This window comes from Nicotiana tabacum, chromosome 11 (assembly GCF_000715075.1).
Source record: "Nicotiana tabacum cultivar K326 chromosome 11, ASM71507v2, whole genome shotgun sequence".
Taxonomy (NCBI): domain Eukaryota; kingdom Viridiplantae; phylum Streptophyta; class Magnoliopsida; order Solanales; family Solanaceae; genus Nicotiana; species Nicotiana tabacum.
Window position 1 is genome coordinate 138,227,609 of NC_134090.1, and position 14,954 is coordinate 138,242,562.

The 14,954-nt window shown below is 39.7% G+C and overlaps 1 protein-coding gene across 3 annotated transcripts in view; it reads left to right on the forward strand.

The window, feature by feature from the left end:
- LOC107796816 (ultraviolet-B receptor UVR8) overlaps window positions 1-13,687 on the forward strand; it is a 37,069-nt gene extending 23,382 nt beyond the window's left edge. For all 3 annotated transcript variants that reach the window (XM_075225494.1, XM_075225495.1, XM_075225496.1), the window contains 2 exons: window positions 1,387-1,466; window positions 13,019-13,687. In XM_075225494.1, the coding sequence (XP_075081595.1) occupies window positions 1,387-1,466; window positions 13,019-13,138 (200 nt within the window). In that variant the 3' untranslated portion in view covers window positions 13,139-13,687. The remainder of the gene's footprint in view (window positions 1-1,386; window positions 1,467-13,018) is intronic.
- The last annotated feature ends 1,267 nt before the right edge of the window (window positions 13,688-14,954 follow it).

The window sequence follows — 14,954 nt, forward strand, 5'->3', positions numbered from 1 at the left end:
GATGATTTTCCAGGAACTTGTTGCTTTCGGCAACCAGCAATCTTATTTTTTACACAACAAAGTTGATGCAAATTATTTTTTCTCTGGTGTTACTTCCCTGTCAAGGAAAAGAAATGTACTATGATATCATAGCACATTCTCATAGTCTGGAATGAAGAGGTGAAGAGAACTGATTAATGAAAACTTTGGGGTCTTATTATCTATCTCAATTCTCAAGCATATTCCTCGTGAATACTTTTTCTGAAAGATGACACAAAGGGGTGAATTGGATGCCTATTGGTAGAAACTGTTAATAAGATGTAAAAAGATGAACAATATAACAGTTGATATTCTCTGCCTTCTTTTTTAATCAAACTTTACTGAAACTCACTGAACTAACTTGTCAGCTTTAACATGGCACATGGTTGTGCGGACTTACAAAAGTACAAGCAGTACACATGGAAGATGGAACCTCAAATGCTAGAAAACTCGTAATTTTTTATGAAAAACAAAATGTTGAGTATTGGAAAGAAATGGGTTCAAATGAAGCGAAACAGATGTTTAGGAGCCGAACCCAACTAGCTTGGAATAGAGCTGTAGGTGTTGCCTCAGACAATGTCTGTACTTACTCTTCATCAAACACGATTTGAACCTAAACTATCTTCAACCATCTTGTTATCTGGTTGATCCGAGGCAGATTGAACCCAGACAGCTGATCTTCTTTTGATTCCTTAACCTTCATCTCTTTCTAATGAAACAATACCATAACTTTTGAAGCTGGCTTTTATCTAGAAAACGTATTTGGACCATTGTTATTCTCGAGATTGTAACCATGAAAACCTAGTTAAATCCTAGGTCCGTCAATTTTCCAAATGAAAGTGAGGTTGAGAACTGGAAATTCTCATGTTATCTTTTTTCCAATGTCGGTATTATTAACCAAAGAGACAACCTCAGAAGATACAGCAAGGACTTGGTCCTGAAAGCAAAATGGAGTTTTAACTTCATTTCTCTATAATTCTAATCTAAAAAGAAACTTCCTAGGAAAGGAGATTTTGTCCTGATCACATTTTGCAAGCTAAAGACTTTTTATGCTACAGTTGCATTTACGAACCCCAATGTCCCATTGATAATGTTAATGCTGATATCCTCAGTTTTCTGTTGTTGCCATATTCCTCTATCCTGATTGTTGCGTGCTTGTGGGATGGGGAAGTCTCATGCTTCTGTGTAGTTGTAGAAGTACCATTTTACTGTTTGACTTCTCTAGTTTTCAGTATTCAGTAATTCATTTGTTGTCAACAACTGCTTGGTTTTATTTGTTCTGACATTCGAATGATAATATATTCCCATCAAATGAGTGAGTTATTTGGTTTACTTACTATTATCATAACCTCAACATTTGACCTTCAGGAGGAAATGTTTACACTTGGGGATGGGGAGGCTCCCATGGGACATTTTCTGTAGAAGGACATTCTTCTGGCGGACAATTGGTTTGTTCCTTAAACTTCAAATGAAGCTGTTACATTCTTTATCGACTTTTAAATGCTTTTTAATAAATATTAGAACTTCAAAGGTCAGTAGACGTATCCTGTTAATGGTAAGTTCAAACATAGTCAAGACATGAAGAACTTTCAAAGCTACACAGTGAAAAGTCACTTTAGTTCTAAAATTGTTTGCTCAATGTCATTTTCTAAAGAGGTTCGAAAACCTTGCTAAATATCCTCTTCTTTCTAATCTCGTTGCTCTCTGGAAGAGTTTTCAATTGCTCTCTGACCTTATGGGACAAGCAGATCCCTGTTTGATAAATCAATACCTTGCCCTTTGAGAGTGGAAACTTCTGCTCGCTTTCTGTCTTTGCTCATTTTCCCTTTTGTGTGAAATCTTTCCCTCATTTTCACAAGTTTGTTTTTAAAATTTGACTGTAAAAAACCCATACTGAGTTGAGAAAACCCTTTTCTCAAGAAGCAGACTCTCAAGCTCTCAGGCACACTCCCCGACCATGAACACCATTAGACAGCCCTCGAAATTCCGACCACTCCACTGAAATTTTTCCGACGAAGCAGCCTCCACGCGCGGCACTTTCCGGCGACCCAGTCACCACGCGCCGGGCGCGTGAGCCAATTTCCGGCAGCTTTTCAAAATTTTTTTTTGGACAGCTTCCTGTACTGCTAATTCCGACCAGATCGGTACAATTTTTTCAGATTTCCGACGACTTTTATTTTTCCGGGAGCGGGAAACCTCTGTTTTAGCCCAAATTTCAGTTTCTTTTACCTCAACAGCTCAACTGTGATGACCATCAAATACTCCTTATAATTTCCATAACCTGAACAACTGGGTTGTACAATATGGGAGACAACCGGATTTATTTCAACGCAGGATTCAAATCTTTTGACATCACCAGATGGAATTCCAACAAAAAGGTATGGTTCGAATGGGTGGAGAGAAGCCGCAGCATGATGAGACGTTCATCCATGGGCAGAAAGGTAATGGAATGGATTTGTTTTGTACTTAAAGAAGCGTCGAAAGATCAAATGAATTTAGTGAAGCAATGGAAGTACAAGGAACATATGACAGAACATTTCTGTACCAGGAAATTCAACGTTCATGGAAGATACATGAGCATTCTGTCACTGAAGGGAGAAGGGAGGTCTGTTATTATAATTCCAGAGTTAGCTTTGAATGCAGGTTGGAAAGACATAGCAGCTAAGATAGAAAGATTCATACATCAGACCCCCAAAATGAATCCCACAGCCCCACCTAGAATCACTGTGGACAACTACCCTTATGTCAAAGCAATCAAGGAGAGTAAATGGCAATCCAATACCCTTCGAGAGGCAAAGGTCAGCATAAACAATGGAGATATCTCTGTTGTGGAACCGACAGGTAGCGAGGATTCTGGTTTACTAAAAAGATGCATTGTCGGGTTTTTTGGGAAAGAAATCAACGAGAGACCCACTTTAGCAGACACAAGGCGATGGGCTAGTGCGTCACGGAACAAAGCATATGGAGTAAACATGTATGAAATGACAGGCAACATGTTTCTTTTTGAATTTCCAAACAAATTCATGGCGGAGCAGATTATGCAAGGAGAATGGAGTTGGAAAAAGTTCAAGCTTCATCTGGAATGGTGGAGTCATGCTGCTGGATGCATTCCAAACACACAAATCGAGGAAACATGCTGGATTAGAGCCATGGTGATTCCTTTACATCTATGGTCACAAAAGATCTTCAAAGAAATAGGAGATCTCTGTGGGGGATGGATAGCTACTGAAGAAGAAACTGATCTCAAAAATCATCTTAAGTGGGCAAGAATTAAAATTGTTGGTGATGGCAGAAAGACTCCCTGAAAATGTTGGTTTATGTTTAGTTAACAATGGCATGCTGAAAATGTTGGTTTATGTTTAGTCAACAATGGCATGCCAATTGGAAGAGTTGGTGGAAAGAGTTGGTGTGGATGCTAGGAGGAAGCTTCCTCCTTTGATGTCACCCATGACATCAAGAGGAGGTAGTTTGATGTCAGCAATGACATCAAGAGGAGGTCTTTACCTCTATAAATAGATGCACTCCTTCACTTGTAGAAATCATCCCAAAATAATACAATACATTGTAGTGAGTAGAGAGTTAAGAGAGAAATTCTCTTAAGTGTAATTGGGAAATCTCCCCTTCCTTTGTTAATATTAAAAGGGCAATTGTTCTCTGGTGGACGTAGGATTATTTTGATCCACGTTAAATCTTGTGTTCTTTCTTTTACGTTTCCGCTAACAATTGGTATCAGAGCGACAGGATTCTTTAACGATCAAAGGAGAAAGAACAAGCAAATATGAGTTCCATGAAGTTTGAAATTGATAGATTCAATGGACGCAACAACTTCAATATCTGGAAGATCCAGATGATGGCGTTACTGCGGAGGGAAGGTTCAATCCATGCTATTGACGGAAAGTATCCTACGGATATATCAGCTCCCGACAAGGAGAAGATTGAAGGGGATGCATTGAGTGCAATCCAACTATCCCTTGCACCTAACGTGCTTTGTGAAGTGAGTACGGGTACCGAAGAGACGGCCAAACAGTTGTGGGAAAAGCTAGAAGGGCTATACCAAGACCGATCAGTGACAACAAGAATGTTGTTATAACGGCGTCTTCACACATTTAAGATGGGGTCAGGTACTTCGTTACAAGATCATTTAGATGCGTTTAATAAACTTGTCATGGACTTACAGATTGCAGGAATTAAAAGGGAGGAGGAGACGCTTGCATGTGCTTTGCTATTTTCATTGACTTCAGGATATCGTGATATTGAGAATTCAATGATGTATAGCAAGGAGCCTATCAAGCTTGAGCAAGTGCGGCAGGCACTTAACTCTAGTGATGTGCGGAGGCACATTGAAGGAGATAGAGATGACCAGGCAAGTGGCCTCTTTGTAAGAGGCCGGACTAGCCAACAGGGAAAGACCAAATCAAAGCACAGATCAAAGTCTCGTGTGAACAAGAAGAATACAGAGTGTTGGGGTTGTGGCAAGAAGGGGCACTTTGAACGAGATTGCCCAATGTCAAAGTCCAAGGAAAAGGCGAGTGCATCTACAGTTGAACAGGTACATAATTTTGATAATGATTATGTACTAACAACATCGTGTAATAATAATAGTAGTTATGAAAACAAATGGGTGTTAGACTCTGCTTGTACTCTGCATATGACGTTCCGAAAAGACTGGTTTAGCAGCTACGAGAAAAGTGGAGGAACCGTAGTAATGGGCAATAATGCAACTTGTGCAATAGTTGGCATTGGCTCAGTTCGGGTTCGCTGCCATGATGTAATCGTGAGGACTATTACACAAGTCCGTCATGTTCCTGATCTGAAGAAGAATTTGATCTCCTTGGGTACTCTGGATGAACAAGGCTACAGGTACATGAGCGAAGCAGGAACTCTGAAGGTGACTAAAGGTTCTTTAGTCATGCTGAAAGGCAAGCTGGAGAACGGCCTTTACACATTGGCCGGAAGCACCATTGTTGGCTCTGCAAATGCATCTACAGTGCAGTTATCTAATGATGACAAGGCAAGACTATGGCACATGAGACTGGGTCATATGAGCGCACGTGGACTGGAGATGTTGAGCAATCGTAAACTTTTGGAAGGTGAGAAGATCAGCACGCTTGACTTCTGTGAGCACTGCGTTCTAGGGAAGCAGAAGAAGGTCAGCTTCAGCACTGGCAAACACAAGACAAGAGGAGTGCTAGACTACATCCATTCAGATTTGTGGGGTCTTTCTAAACTTCCATCGAAGGGCGGAAAGAGCATTTAAAGAGTGGAAGATTTTGGTTGAAAATCAAATGGAGCGGAAAATCAAGTATCTTCGCACAGACAATGGCTTGGAGTTTTGCAATGAAGAGTTTAATGAATTCTGCAAGGTTCATGGGATCTCAAGACATAAGACTGTCAGGCATACCCCACAGCAGAATGGAGTTGCCGAGAGAATGAACAGAACTCTTCTTGAAAAGGCTCGTTGTATGCTCCTACAAGCCAAAATGTCCAAAGTATTTTGGGCTGAAGCAGTTCACACTGCTGCTCATATTGTCAATCGATCTCCAGCATCGGCAATTGACTTTAAGACTCCGAATGAGGTATGGTCAGGTGAACCCTCTAACTATTCATACTTACGAGTATTTGGGTGTCCAGCTTATTATCACGTTAATGAAGGAAAGCTTGAACCAAGGGCTAAGAAGGCCATATTCGTAGGGTATGTGGATGGAGTAAAAGGGTACAAACTTTGGTGTTTGTCTTTACTCAAATTTATAGTTAGTAGAGATGTCACCTTCGATGAATCCTCTATACTTGATCCCCGTAAAGTTTCCGTGGAGTTTTCAGGAAACAAGAACAACGAGCAGGTGGAGCTTCCGGTGGAGCTTGCCAAGGAAAAGGATCAAGAGACTCAGGTTAAAGATGAGTCAGAAGATGTAGGCGTTGAAGAACTTGCTGTCAATGAATCATACACAATTGCGAAGGGGAGGGAGAAGAGGCAGACACGAGAACCGGAACACCTTATAAATCAAGCAAACTTGATTGCATATGCGTTCGTAGCTGCACAAGAAGAGATTAAAGATCTGGAGCCCTCCTCGTATATTGAAGCAACTTCTTGCAAGGATGCCGCACAATGACGGTTAGCCATGACTGAAGAGATGGAGTCTCTTCACAAGAATCAGACATGGGTCTTAGTGAAAAGACAAAAGGGGAAGAGGACAGTTGGATGCAAGTGGGTCTACCGAAAGAAAGAGGGAATTCCTGAAGTGGAAGATGCTAGGTTCAAGGCGAGATTGGTTGCAAAAGGTTTCAGCCAAAAGGAGGGAATTGACTACAATGAGATTTTCTCTCCGGTCGTGAAGCATAGCTCAATTCGCGTGCTACTAGCATTGGTTGCACAATTTGACTTGGAGCTTCAACAACTTGATGTCAAAACTGCTTTCTTACACGGTGATCTAGAAGAGACAATCTATATGGATCAACCTGAAGGTTTCCTAGCTGAGGGAAAAGAAGGTCACGTATGCCAACTAAATAAGTCTTTGTATGGTTTGAAGCAATCCCCTAGACAGTGGTACAAGAGGTTTGATGCATTCATGACTACACATGAATTCTCAAGGAGTGCATTTGATAGTTGTGTGTATCACAAGAAGATGTCTGGTAACTCAATGATTTATTTACTGTTGTATGTTGATGATATGCTTATTGCTGCTAACAACATTACAGAGATAAATGCTTTGAAGAAACTATTGAGTAAGGAATTTGACATGAAGGATTTAGGAGCTGCAAAGAAAATCCTTGGTATGGAGATTTCAAGAGAAGACGATGTTGTACATCTTTCTCAGAAGAGGTATATTGAAAGGGTTCTCGAAAGATTCAATATGCAAACGTGTAAGCCTGTAAGTACACCATTAGCTCCTCATTTTAAACTTTCAGTGTCACAAATGCCTCAGTCCGAGGATGAGGTGGAGCATATGTCAAAGATTCCTTATGCCAGTGCAGTTGGTAGTATTATGTATGCTATGGTATGCACACGTCCAGATATTGCTCAATCTGTAAGTGTGGTAAGTAGATACATGTCCAACCCAGGAAAGAGGCATTGGGAAGTTGTCAAGTGGATATTGAGATATCTCAAAGGAGCTTCTGGTGTTGGTCTTACCTTTCGAAAAAGTGGTACAGGTATTTCAATTCTCGGTTATGTGGATTCTGACTATGCAGGAGATCTTGACAGAAGAAGGTCCATAACTGGATACATCTTTACCCTCGTTGGCAGTGCCGTCAGTTGGAAGTCGACTTTGCAGTCGATTGTCGCTTTGTCTACGACAGAAGCAGAATACATGGCAGCAGCGGAGGCGGTAAAGGAAGCTATCTGGTTGAAAAGTTTAGTAGCGGAATTGAGTTTGGTTCAGCTGGAATCAACTCTTAGATGTGATAGTCAGAGTGCTATTCATCTAATGAAAAATCAGAGATTTCATGAGCGCACTAAACACATTGATGTCAGATTTCATTTTATTCGAGATGTTATTGATGAGGGAACTATCAAGGTCGTGAAGGTTATCACAGACGATAATGCTGCAGATATGTTGACCAAGATAGTCCCGCTCGCTAAGTTTGCACACTGCAAGGACTTGGCGGGGGTGTGCATCAACTGATGCAACTCCGAAGAGAACAGTTGCTAGGTGGAGGTGGTATGTTCAACAATGGTTTGATTCTTCTTGTTTCTTACAACGGGGTTGCCCAGTAAGCTTAGAAGTTTTGGCCAGAGTTGTTTACACGCTCGAAACGCAAACCAAGGTGGAGATTGAAAATGTTGGTTTATGTTTAGTTAACGATGGCATGCTGAAAATATTGGTTTATGTTTAGTCAACAATGGCATGCCAATTGGAAGAGTTGGTGGAAAGAGTTGGTGTGGATGCTAGGAGGAAGCTTCCTCCTTTGATGTCACCCATGACATCAAGAGGAGGTAGTTTGATGTCAGCAATGACATCAAGAGGAGGTCTTTACCTCTATAAATAGATGCACTACTTCACTTGTAGAAATCATCCCAAAATAATACAATACATTGTAGTGAGTAGAGAGTTAAGAGAGAAATTCTCTTAAGTGTAATTGGGAAATCTCCCCTTCCTTTGTTAATATTAAAAGGGCAATTTTTCTCTGGTGGACGTAGGATTATTTTGATCCGAACCACGTTAAATCTTGTGTTCTTTCTTTTACGTTTCCGCTAACACTCCCAATAAGGTTGGGATTGAAAGAGACAGTATCAAATTTTTCATCCCAATCTGGGCTGAAAGACAGACAAGATATGAGCTGAAGATGCAAGAAAACGAACAATGTTTTGAAACAGAGAGATATTTGAACAATCTAGTGGGGTGCACCATATTGCAAAACACTGATAAAAGAAAGGCAAGTGTGCAACTTACACAAGGTTCGAGTTCGATGAATCAGAGCAATAAAGTGACAAACAACGAGCTGAAATCCTATGACTCCGACTTGGCTGCACAAGTCATTTTTAATGATCTCTCGTGTGAGTTTTCTGATGATATTAGGCTGAAGCCATGTATTGAGAAAATGGGAGGACCTTCTTACCTGGGGGCAAAAGAGTCCACTCCAGGGGATCCAATCCCCAATGAAAACCTTGAAAGTATGCCAAAGGCAACACTTAACAGTTGCAGTCAGCCAGAAGGTGGAGCAGAGATAGCAAGACTGGAACAGAAGGCAGGGGAGCAGAGCACAAACACAAATATGGGGGAAGATCAAGTTGGAAGTGCTTTGGAACAACTAAAGCACTTTAGCTCTATCCAAGATTGGGAAATCGAGGAGGTGAATCCTATAGCAGTTCAGCAACACAATCCATTAATGGATAAAGACATGGATGCAACACTATGGGTCCATCAAAATATGATCAAATTGGGGAAAATGTTTGGAGTAGATTTTCAAGGCCATGAAGAAGAAGCATTGGAGTTGTTAATGCAAATTGACAGTTGCAGACAGGTTAGAAGGGTGGAGACAGAGTTGGAGGTGAAGAAACAAAGATTCAAAGGATCACTGGAATTAAAAGGTTTAACTTCGTTTGATGTCAAATTCAAGAGTGACGGGAAAAGGAGTAGGGGAAGAGATCTATCAATCATTTCAATATGAAGATCAAAGTAATTTCTGGGAATGTAAGGGGATTAAACGACAAGAAGAAAAGGGAGATCATAAAAAGTCAAGTGCAGAACTGGAGGGCAGGCATTATATGCATGCAAGAGACAAAAGTGGAGGGGGATATTAAGGAAATAGTCAGTCAAATATGGGGTGGTAGATGGGTGAGGTATGCAAGTTTAGAAGCTAGCGGCACGAGAGGGGGGATTTTGTTATTATGGGATTGCAGAGTATGGAAAGGGGAGGTGTTACAGACTGGTGCATACACTTTGACTTGCAAGTTCGAGGCTCTTTTACAGAATTTTCAATGTCACATAACAAGAGTGTATGCCCCAAATTGTAGAATAGAAAGGAAAATAGTATGGAGAGAAATTGGTGCAGTGAGGGGATTGATGGAAGGTCCTTGGGCGGTTTGTGGCGATTTTAACGTTACAAGTTACCCTTCTGAAAAACGGGAATGTTCAAGGAGGTCCAAAGCGATGGTGGAGTTCTCGGATTTTATAGAAATGGAGTTGATAGATCTACGACTTGAAGGAGGCTACTATACTTGATTCAAAGGGGACAATCATACCGCCGCTTCAAGAATTGATAGATTTCTCATTTCAGAAGAATGGGATGAAAGCTTCAGAAACATCAAGCAAACTATATCCAACAAAGGTTGATTTCGGACCATTCACCTGTGGCTCTATAATGTGGTGCGTGGGAACAAGCTAAATCATACTTTAAGTTTGAAAATTGGTGGCTGAATGTGGAAGGTTTTGATGACAGAATTAGAGACTGGTGGACATCTTTTGAATTCTCAGGAAGACCAGATTACATTTTAGCTTGCAAATTAAAAGCTCTCAAGGGCAAGCTAAAAGAATGGAGCAGAGTTTATGAAGGTAATTTGGGACTGCAAAAATCAAAATTGCTAAGTCAACTAGCAGGTTTTGAGACAACACAACAACTAAGAGCGCTGACAGAAGAGGAATCAGTGAGGAAAGCAGCTACTCTAATGGAGATTGAGGAACAACTCAAGAATGAAGAAATTGTATGGAGACAAAAATCAAGAGCTCTGTGGCTCAAAGAAGGGGACAGGAATACAAAATTTTTCCATCGCACTGCAAATGCACACAAGAGAAACAACAACATTGATCAACTAATGATTCGATATGAAGTAGTCGAGGATCCAGACAGAATAGAGATTGAGATAACTGAATTCTACATGGAGTTATACAAAGAACCTGAAGAGTGGAGACCAACGGTCAATTTCGAAAATAGCTCAAGAATTTCTGAATCAGAAAGGGAGTTTTTACATAGTAACTTTGAGGAACAAGAAGTTTTGACCTGTCTGAAGATGTGTGCAAGTGACAAGGCCCCAGGTCCGGATGGATACACAATGGGGTTTTTCAGAAAGTGTTGGGACATTTTGAAGGAAGACATCATGGCGGCCTTCAACAACTTCCATTCTCAGGAGATGTTTGAGAAAAGCTTCAATGCAACATATATAGCTTTGATTCCAAAGAAGACAGGTGCGAAAGAATTGAGAGATTTCAGACTGATCAGTCTGATAGGGAGCTTCTACAAATTGCTCTCAAAAGTCTTAACCGAAAGACTTAAGAGGGTGATAGGGAAAATTATCGATGCTCAACAAATGACTTTCATCAAAGGAAGACAAATAATAGATGCAGTGTTGATTGCCAACGAAGCTGTGGATTCAAGAATAAAAAAGAAGGAACCTGGAATCTTATGGAAATTAGATATTGAGAAGGCCTATGATCATGTAAATTGGAGCTTCCTACTCAGAATGTTAGAACTAATGGGTTTTGGGCAGAAATGGAATAGATGGATGAAATTTTGCATATCTACTGTAAAATTCTCCATTCTCATAAATGGATCTCCTAAAGGTTTTTTCCATTCACACAGAGGTCTAAGACAAGGTGATCCTTTATCTCCCTTTCTATTCATTATAGCCATGGAAGGATTGAACAACATGATCAAAACGGCTAAAGTCAGTGGATGGGTTAAAGGTTTTGAGGTAAACAGGAGTGGGACAAACAATCTAGAGATCACACATCTCCAATATGCTGATGATACTCTAGTCTTCTGTGATGCCGAAAAGGACCAACTTAGATTCCTAAGAATCATTTTGGTCTTATTTGAGGGAGTCTCAGGATTACACATCAACTGGAGAAAGAGCAATATTTTTCCCATTAATGAAGTTAACAACATGGAGCAACTGACACAGATATTGGGAGGAGAAGTTGGGTCCCTACCAACTGTTTACCTTGGGATGCCTCTTGGTGCAAGATCCAAATCAAAAGAAATCTGAAATTCCGTCATAGAAAAGTGAGAAGAAGCTGTCAAGATGGAAATCGCAATACCTATCATTGGGGGGCATGCTAGTTCTAATCAACTCAGTATTAGACTCACTTCCTACTTATATGATGTCTTTGTTCACAATTCCAGCAGGCATTTTACAGAGATTGGACAAACTCCGAAGATCATTGGCAAGGTAATAAGGAGAAAAAGGTCTTCCATTTAGTTAAATGGAAGACACTCACAATGGATAAAAAACAAGGTGGTTTAGGAATAAGGAATTTGAAGAATCATAGCAAGGCTCTTAGAATGAAATGGTTATGGAAGTACTCTCAAGAACCCCAATCTTTATGGGGCAAAGTGATCAAAGCAAAGTATGGTGAGGAAAATAACTGGGTGTCAAAAAAAGTCAGAACATCATATGGAGTAAGTATGTGGAAATCCATCAGAGAACTTTGGCCTATAATGAAGAATTACTCCTCCATAAGAGTGAACAACGGAAGGAACACATCATTCTGGAATAATAATTGGTTAGGAAACGGAAGCTTAAAGGAAAGATACCCCGATATGTTTGGTTTAGCACAAAACCAGCATAAGACAGTAGCTGATATGAGGAGTCATCAAGGATGGGAAATCACTCTAAGAAGACAGTTGAATGACTGGGAGATAACAAGATTAGCTGACCTTTACAAAGAGCTGGAAGCATTTAAAGGATTACAAGAAGGTTTTGATTCACTTTGGTGGAAGAGGCACAACAGAGGGGTTTACCGGGTGAAGGATGCATATAAAATTTTGAATCATAATAATCAACAGATGGACCCATGGCCTTGGAAACATATATGGAAAACAAAGATTCCATACAAGGTAGCTTGCTTCACTTGGCTACTAGCAAATGAGGCGGTATTAACCCAGGATAATCTCATAAAAAGGGGAATTTCTCTGTGCTCAAGATGTTTTCTGGGCGGGGAAAATGTTGAAACTGTCACACATTTGTTTCTACATTGCAAGATTACTGACCAACTATGGAAAATCTTTATTAGTCTTAGGGGTATTTCATGGTCAATGCTATACAGGCTTAAAGATGTCCTTTATAGCTGGGAAGAAGCTGGAGCTGAAGCAACTAGTAGAGATAGATGGAGGACTGTCCCGGCTTGTATCTGGTGGACAGTTTGGAGGGAAAGGAACACTAGATGTTTTGAAGATAGAAGCAATCCAGTGCAGAAGATCAAATCAATTGTATTCTTCTTTTTTGTTTTTGGTGCAAACAGATTTACATAGAAGATACATTGACAATCATAGACATACTAGGATCTTGCTAGGTCTCGAATTAGAACATCTACTAATCCTCTTCATGTAAATCTGATTTTCAGTGCAACCTATGTACTCATGTTTTTAATATATACAATAGTCACCAATTCAAAAAAAAAAAAAAAAACAAAAATTTTTTTGGCTGTAGCAATATCTAGTTTAGAGATTTAAGTGATTTATTCCGTTGCATTTCTTCCTTCATCGAGATATCATATCTTGCTATACACTGTAATCCTTGTGCGGGTTGCTTCAAGTTGGTTTAATAAAGAGTGGGTGTGTGCAGGGTCAAGGAAGTGATGTTGATTACATCGAGCCTACAATAGTCAACTTTCACAGACACATGAAAGCATTGCAAATATCATGTGGGTTTAATCATACAGGTGCTATACTTGAATACAGCTAATGAAAAATCAGTCTCACTATTTCTCATCGAGAAAGCGATATATCTGCATTCTTTTATACATGTCCACCAACTTCCCGGTGTGGAGAGCTTCTTTCAGCAGGTTTAGCGATATGATTAATGTGATTTCACATCCGCTAAATCTCACGTAAATTTCCAATAACACTTCACAGAAATAAGCAGTCTGTTATTGCAGCTATACTCCCTTACATGATTTGGAATGACTTCCCTTTTCTTTTCTTGAAGTTTTTCTCCTCTTACCCATGAGTCCACGTGGTTTACCTGTAAATACCACGTACTGTAGCTGGTTGGGGTAAGCAAAACTACATATTGTTGTCACATTGTGTAGCTTAGGTTCTGCAACATTGAAGAGCTAAATGTTGATAATATGGAATCTGATAATTGTGTCGACAAAGAAATTATATGTTCCAAAAACGGAAGTTGTAATCATTTGTAACCTAATGATAACCTTATACTGGACCTGTTTGTACCCAGTTTCTCCCTTGTAAACCATAGTAGTTTGTATCAAATAAAATATCTGTTGTACCTCTTCTTGCTTCTTGTTGCACTGTTATTTTCTCTGCCATGTACTACTTTACATTCATGGGATGGTAACATAGGCAATCTTTTATCTGAAGAGTCTTTCCCCTATTCTCTTTTTTCTTTTTTGTTCCCTGATTATTCAGACCTTTGGATGTCAGCCAGCTGCACCTGAAGTTCATCTTCTCTGAGTTTCTAAGCTGGTGTAGCAAATGTCCTTTTGTTTTCTTTTATTCTACTTTGAAAGAAGAGAGCAAGAAATTGGATCTGCTTAATTAATGGTTGATTATGTTTAGCCTATGCAATTCTATCTAGGAACAAAACAGGCCACCCACGAGCATCCTTAACTTACCATATAGAAATACAGGAAGATTATGCTTAAATTCTGCCCGGCAGGGAATGCTTTCTTCTATGGATGGAATCATGAAGGTCCCTGAAATCTATGCACCTCGTAAAAGATTAAGATAGGCTTAGTTTGTACGGAATCAATAATTTTGATATAGAGGCTGTATTCAACATTTAATAAAGAAAAACAATACTCTCTTTATCAGTTGGGGCAATATTTCTATCAACTTGGGTTCATATATCACCTTTCCCGGTTTTGCCCACTTTGTATGTAACTTAGAATTTTTTTCATCCCTTAACCCAACAACCCTTTTGAAACTCATCTGTTCAATAGAGATTAATGCGAGTGCTTCCAACTTTTGTAACCATGAGTGCTATATCTAGGCTTTACACCACTTCATTCCAAAATCTCATCGCTGCCATCTCCTCCGCCACCAGTGGCGAAGCAAAAAAATTTCTTAAGGGTGTTCAAACTTTAAAGGAAAAAAAATTCCCAATAAAGGATGTTAAATATGTGTTCTATACCTCTAAATTCTAATATTTTACTTTTGTACACAATGTAATTTTTCCACGAAGGGTGATCAATTGACCACCCTTAACAAAGTGAAGCGTCGCCCCTGCCGTAGCCACTTTTGCGGCGGCCACCACTACCCGACCGTTTAACATTTTCCACCCTCACAACCTTTTCATCTGCAAAATCTAAAATTGATTGATTTTAACTAAACATCTTTTTTTTATAAGAATAAGTTGAGCTCAAATGTTACTAGAGAAATCAGAAAACCTCCATTGTTGGAGGTCAAGTTTCTCATATCTGGAATTTAATTGATTAAAGAACTCCATCGAAGAGTTGAAACTTTAAGTTTGAACCATATATGAGATTTTGAGTTTGAAAGCGTAGATTTGAGATTAATTTGAAATGAGTGTTGTTGGGTTT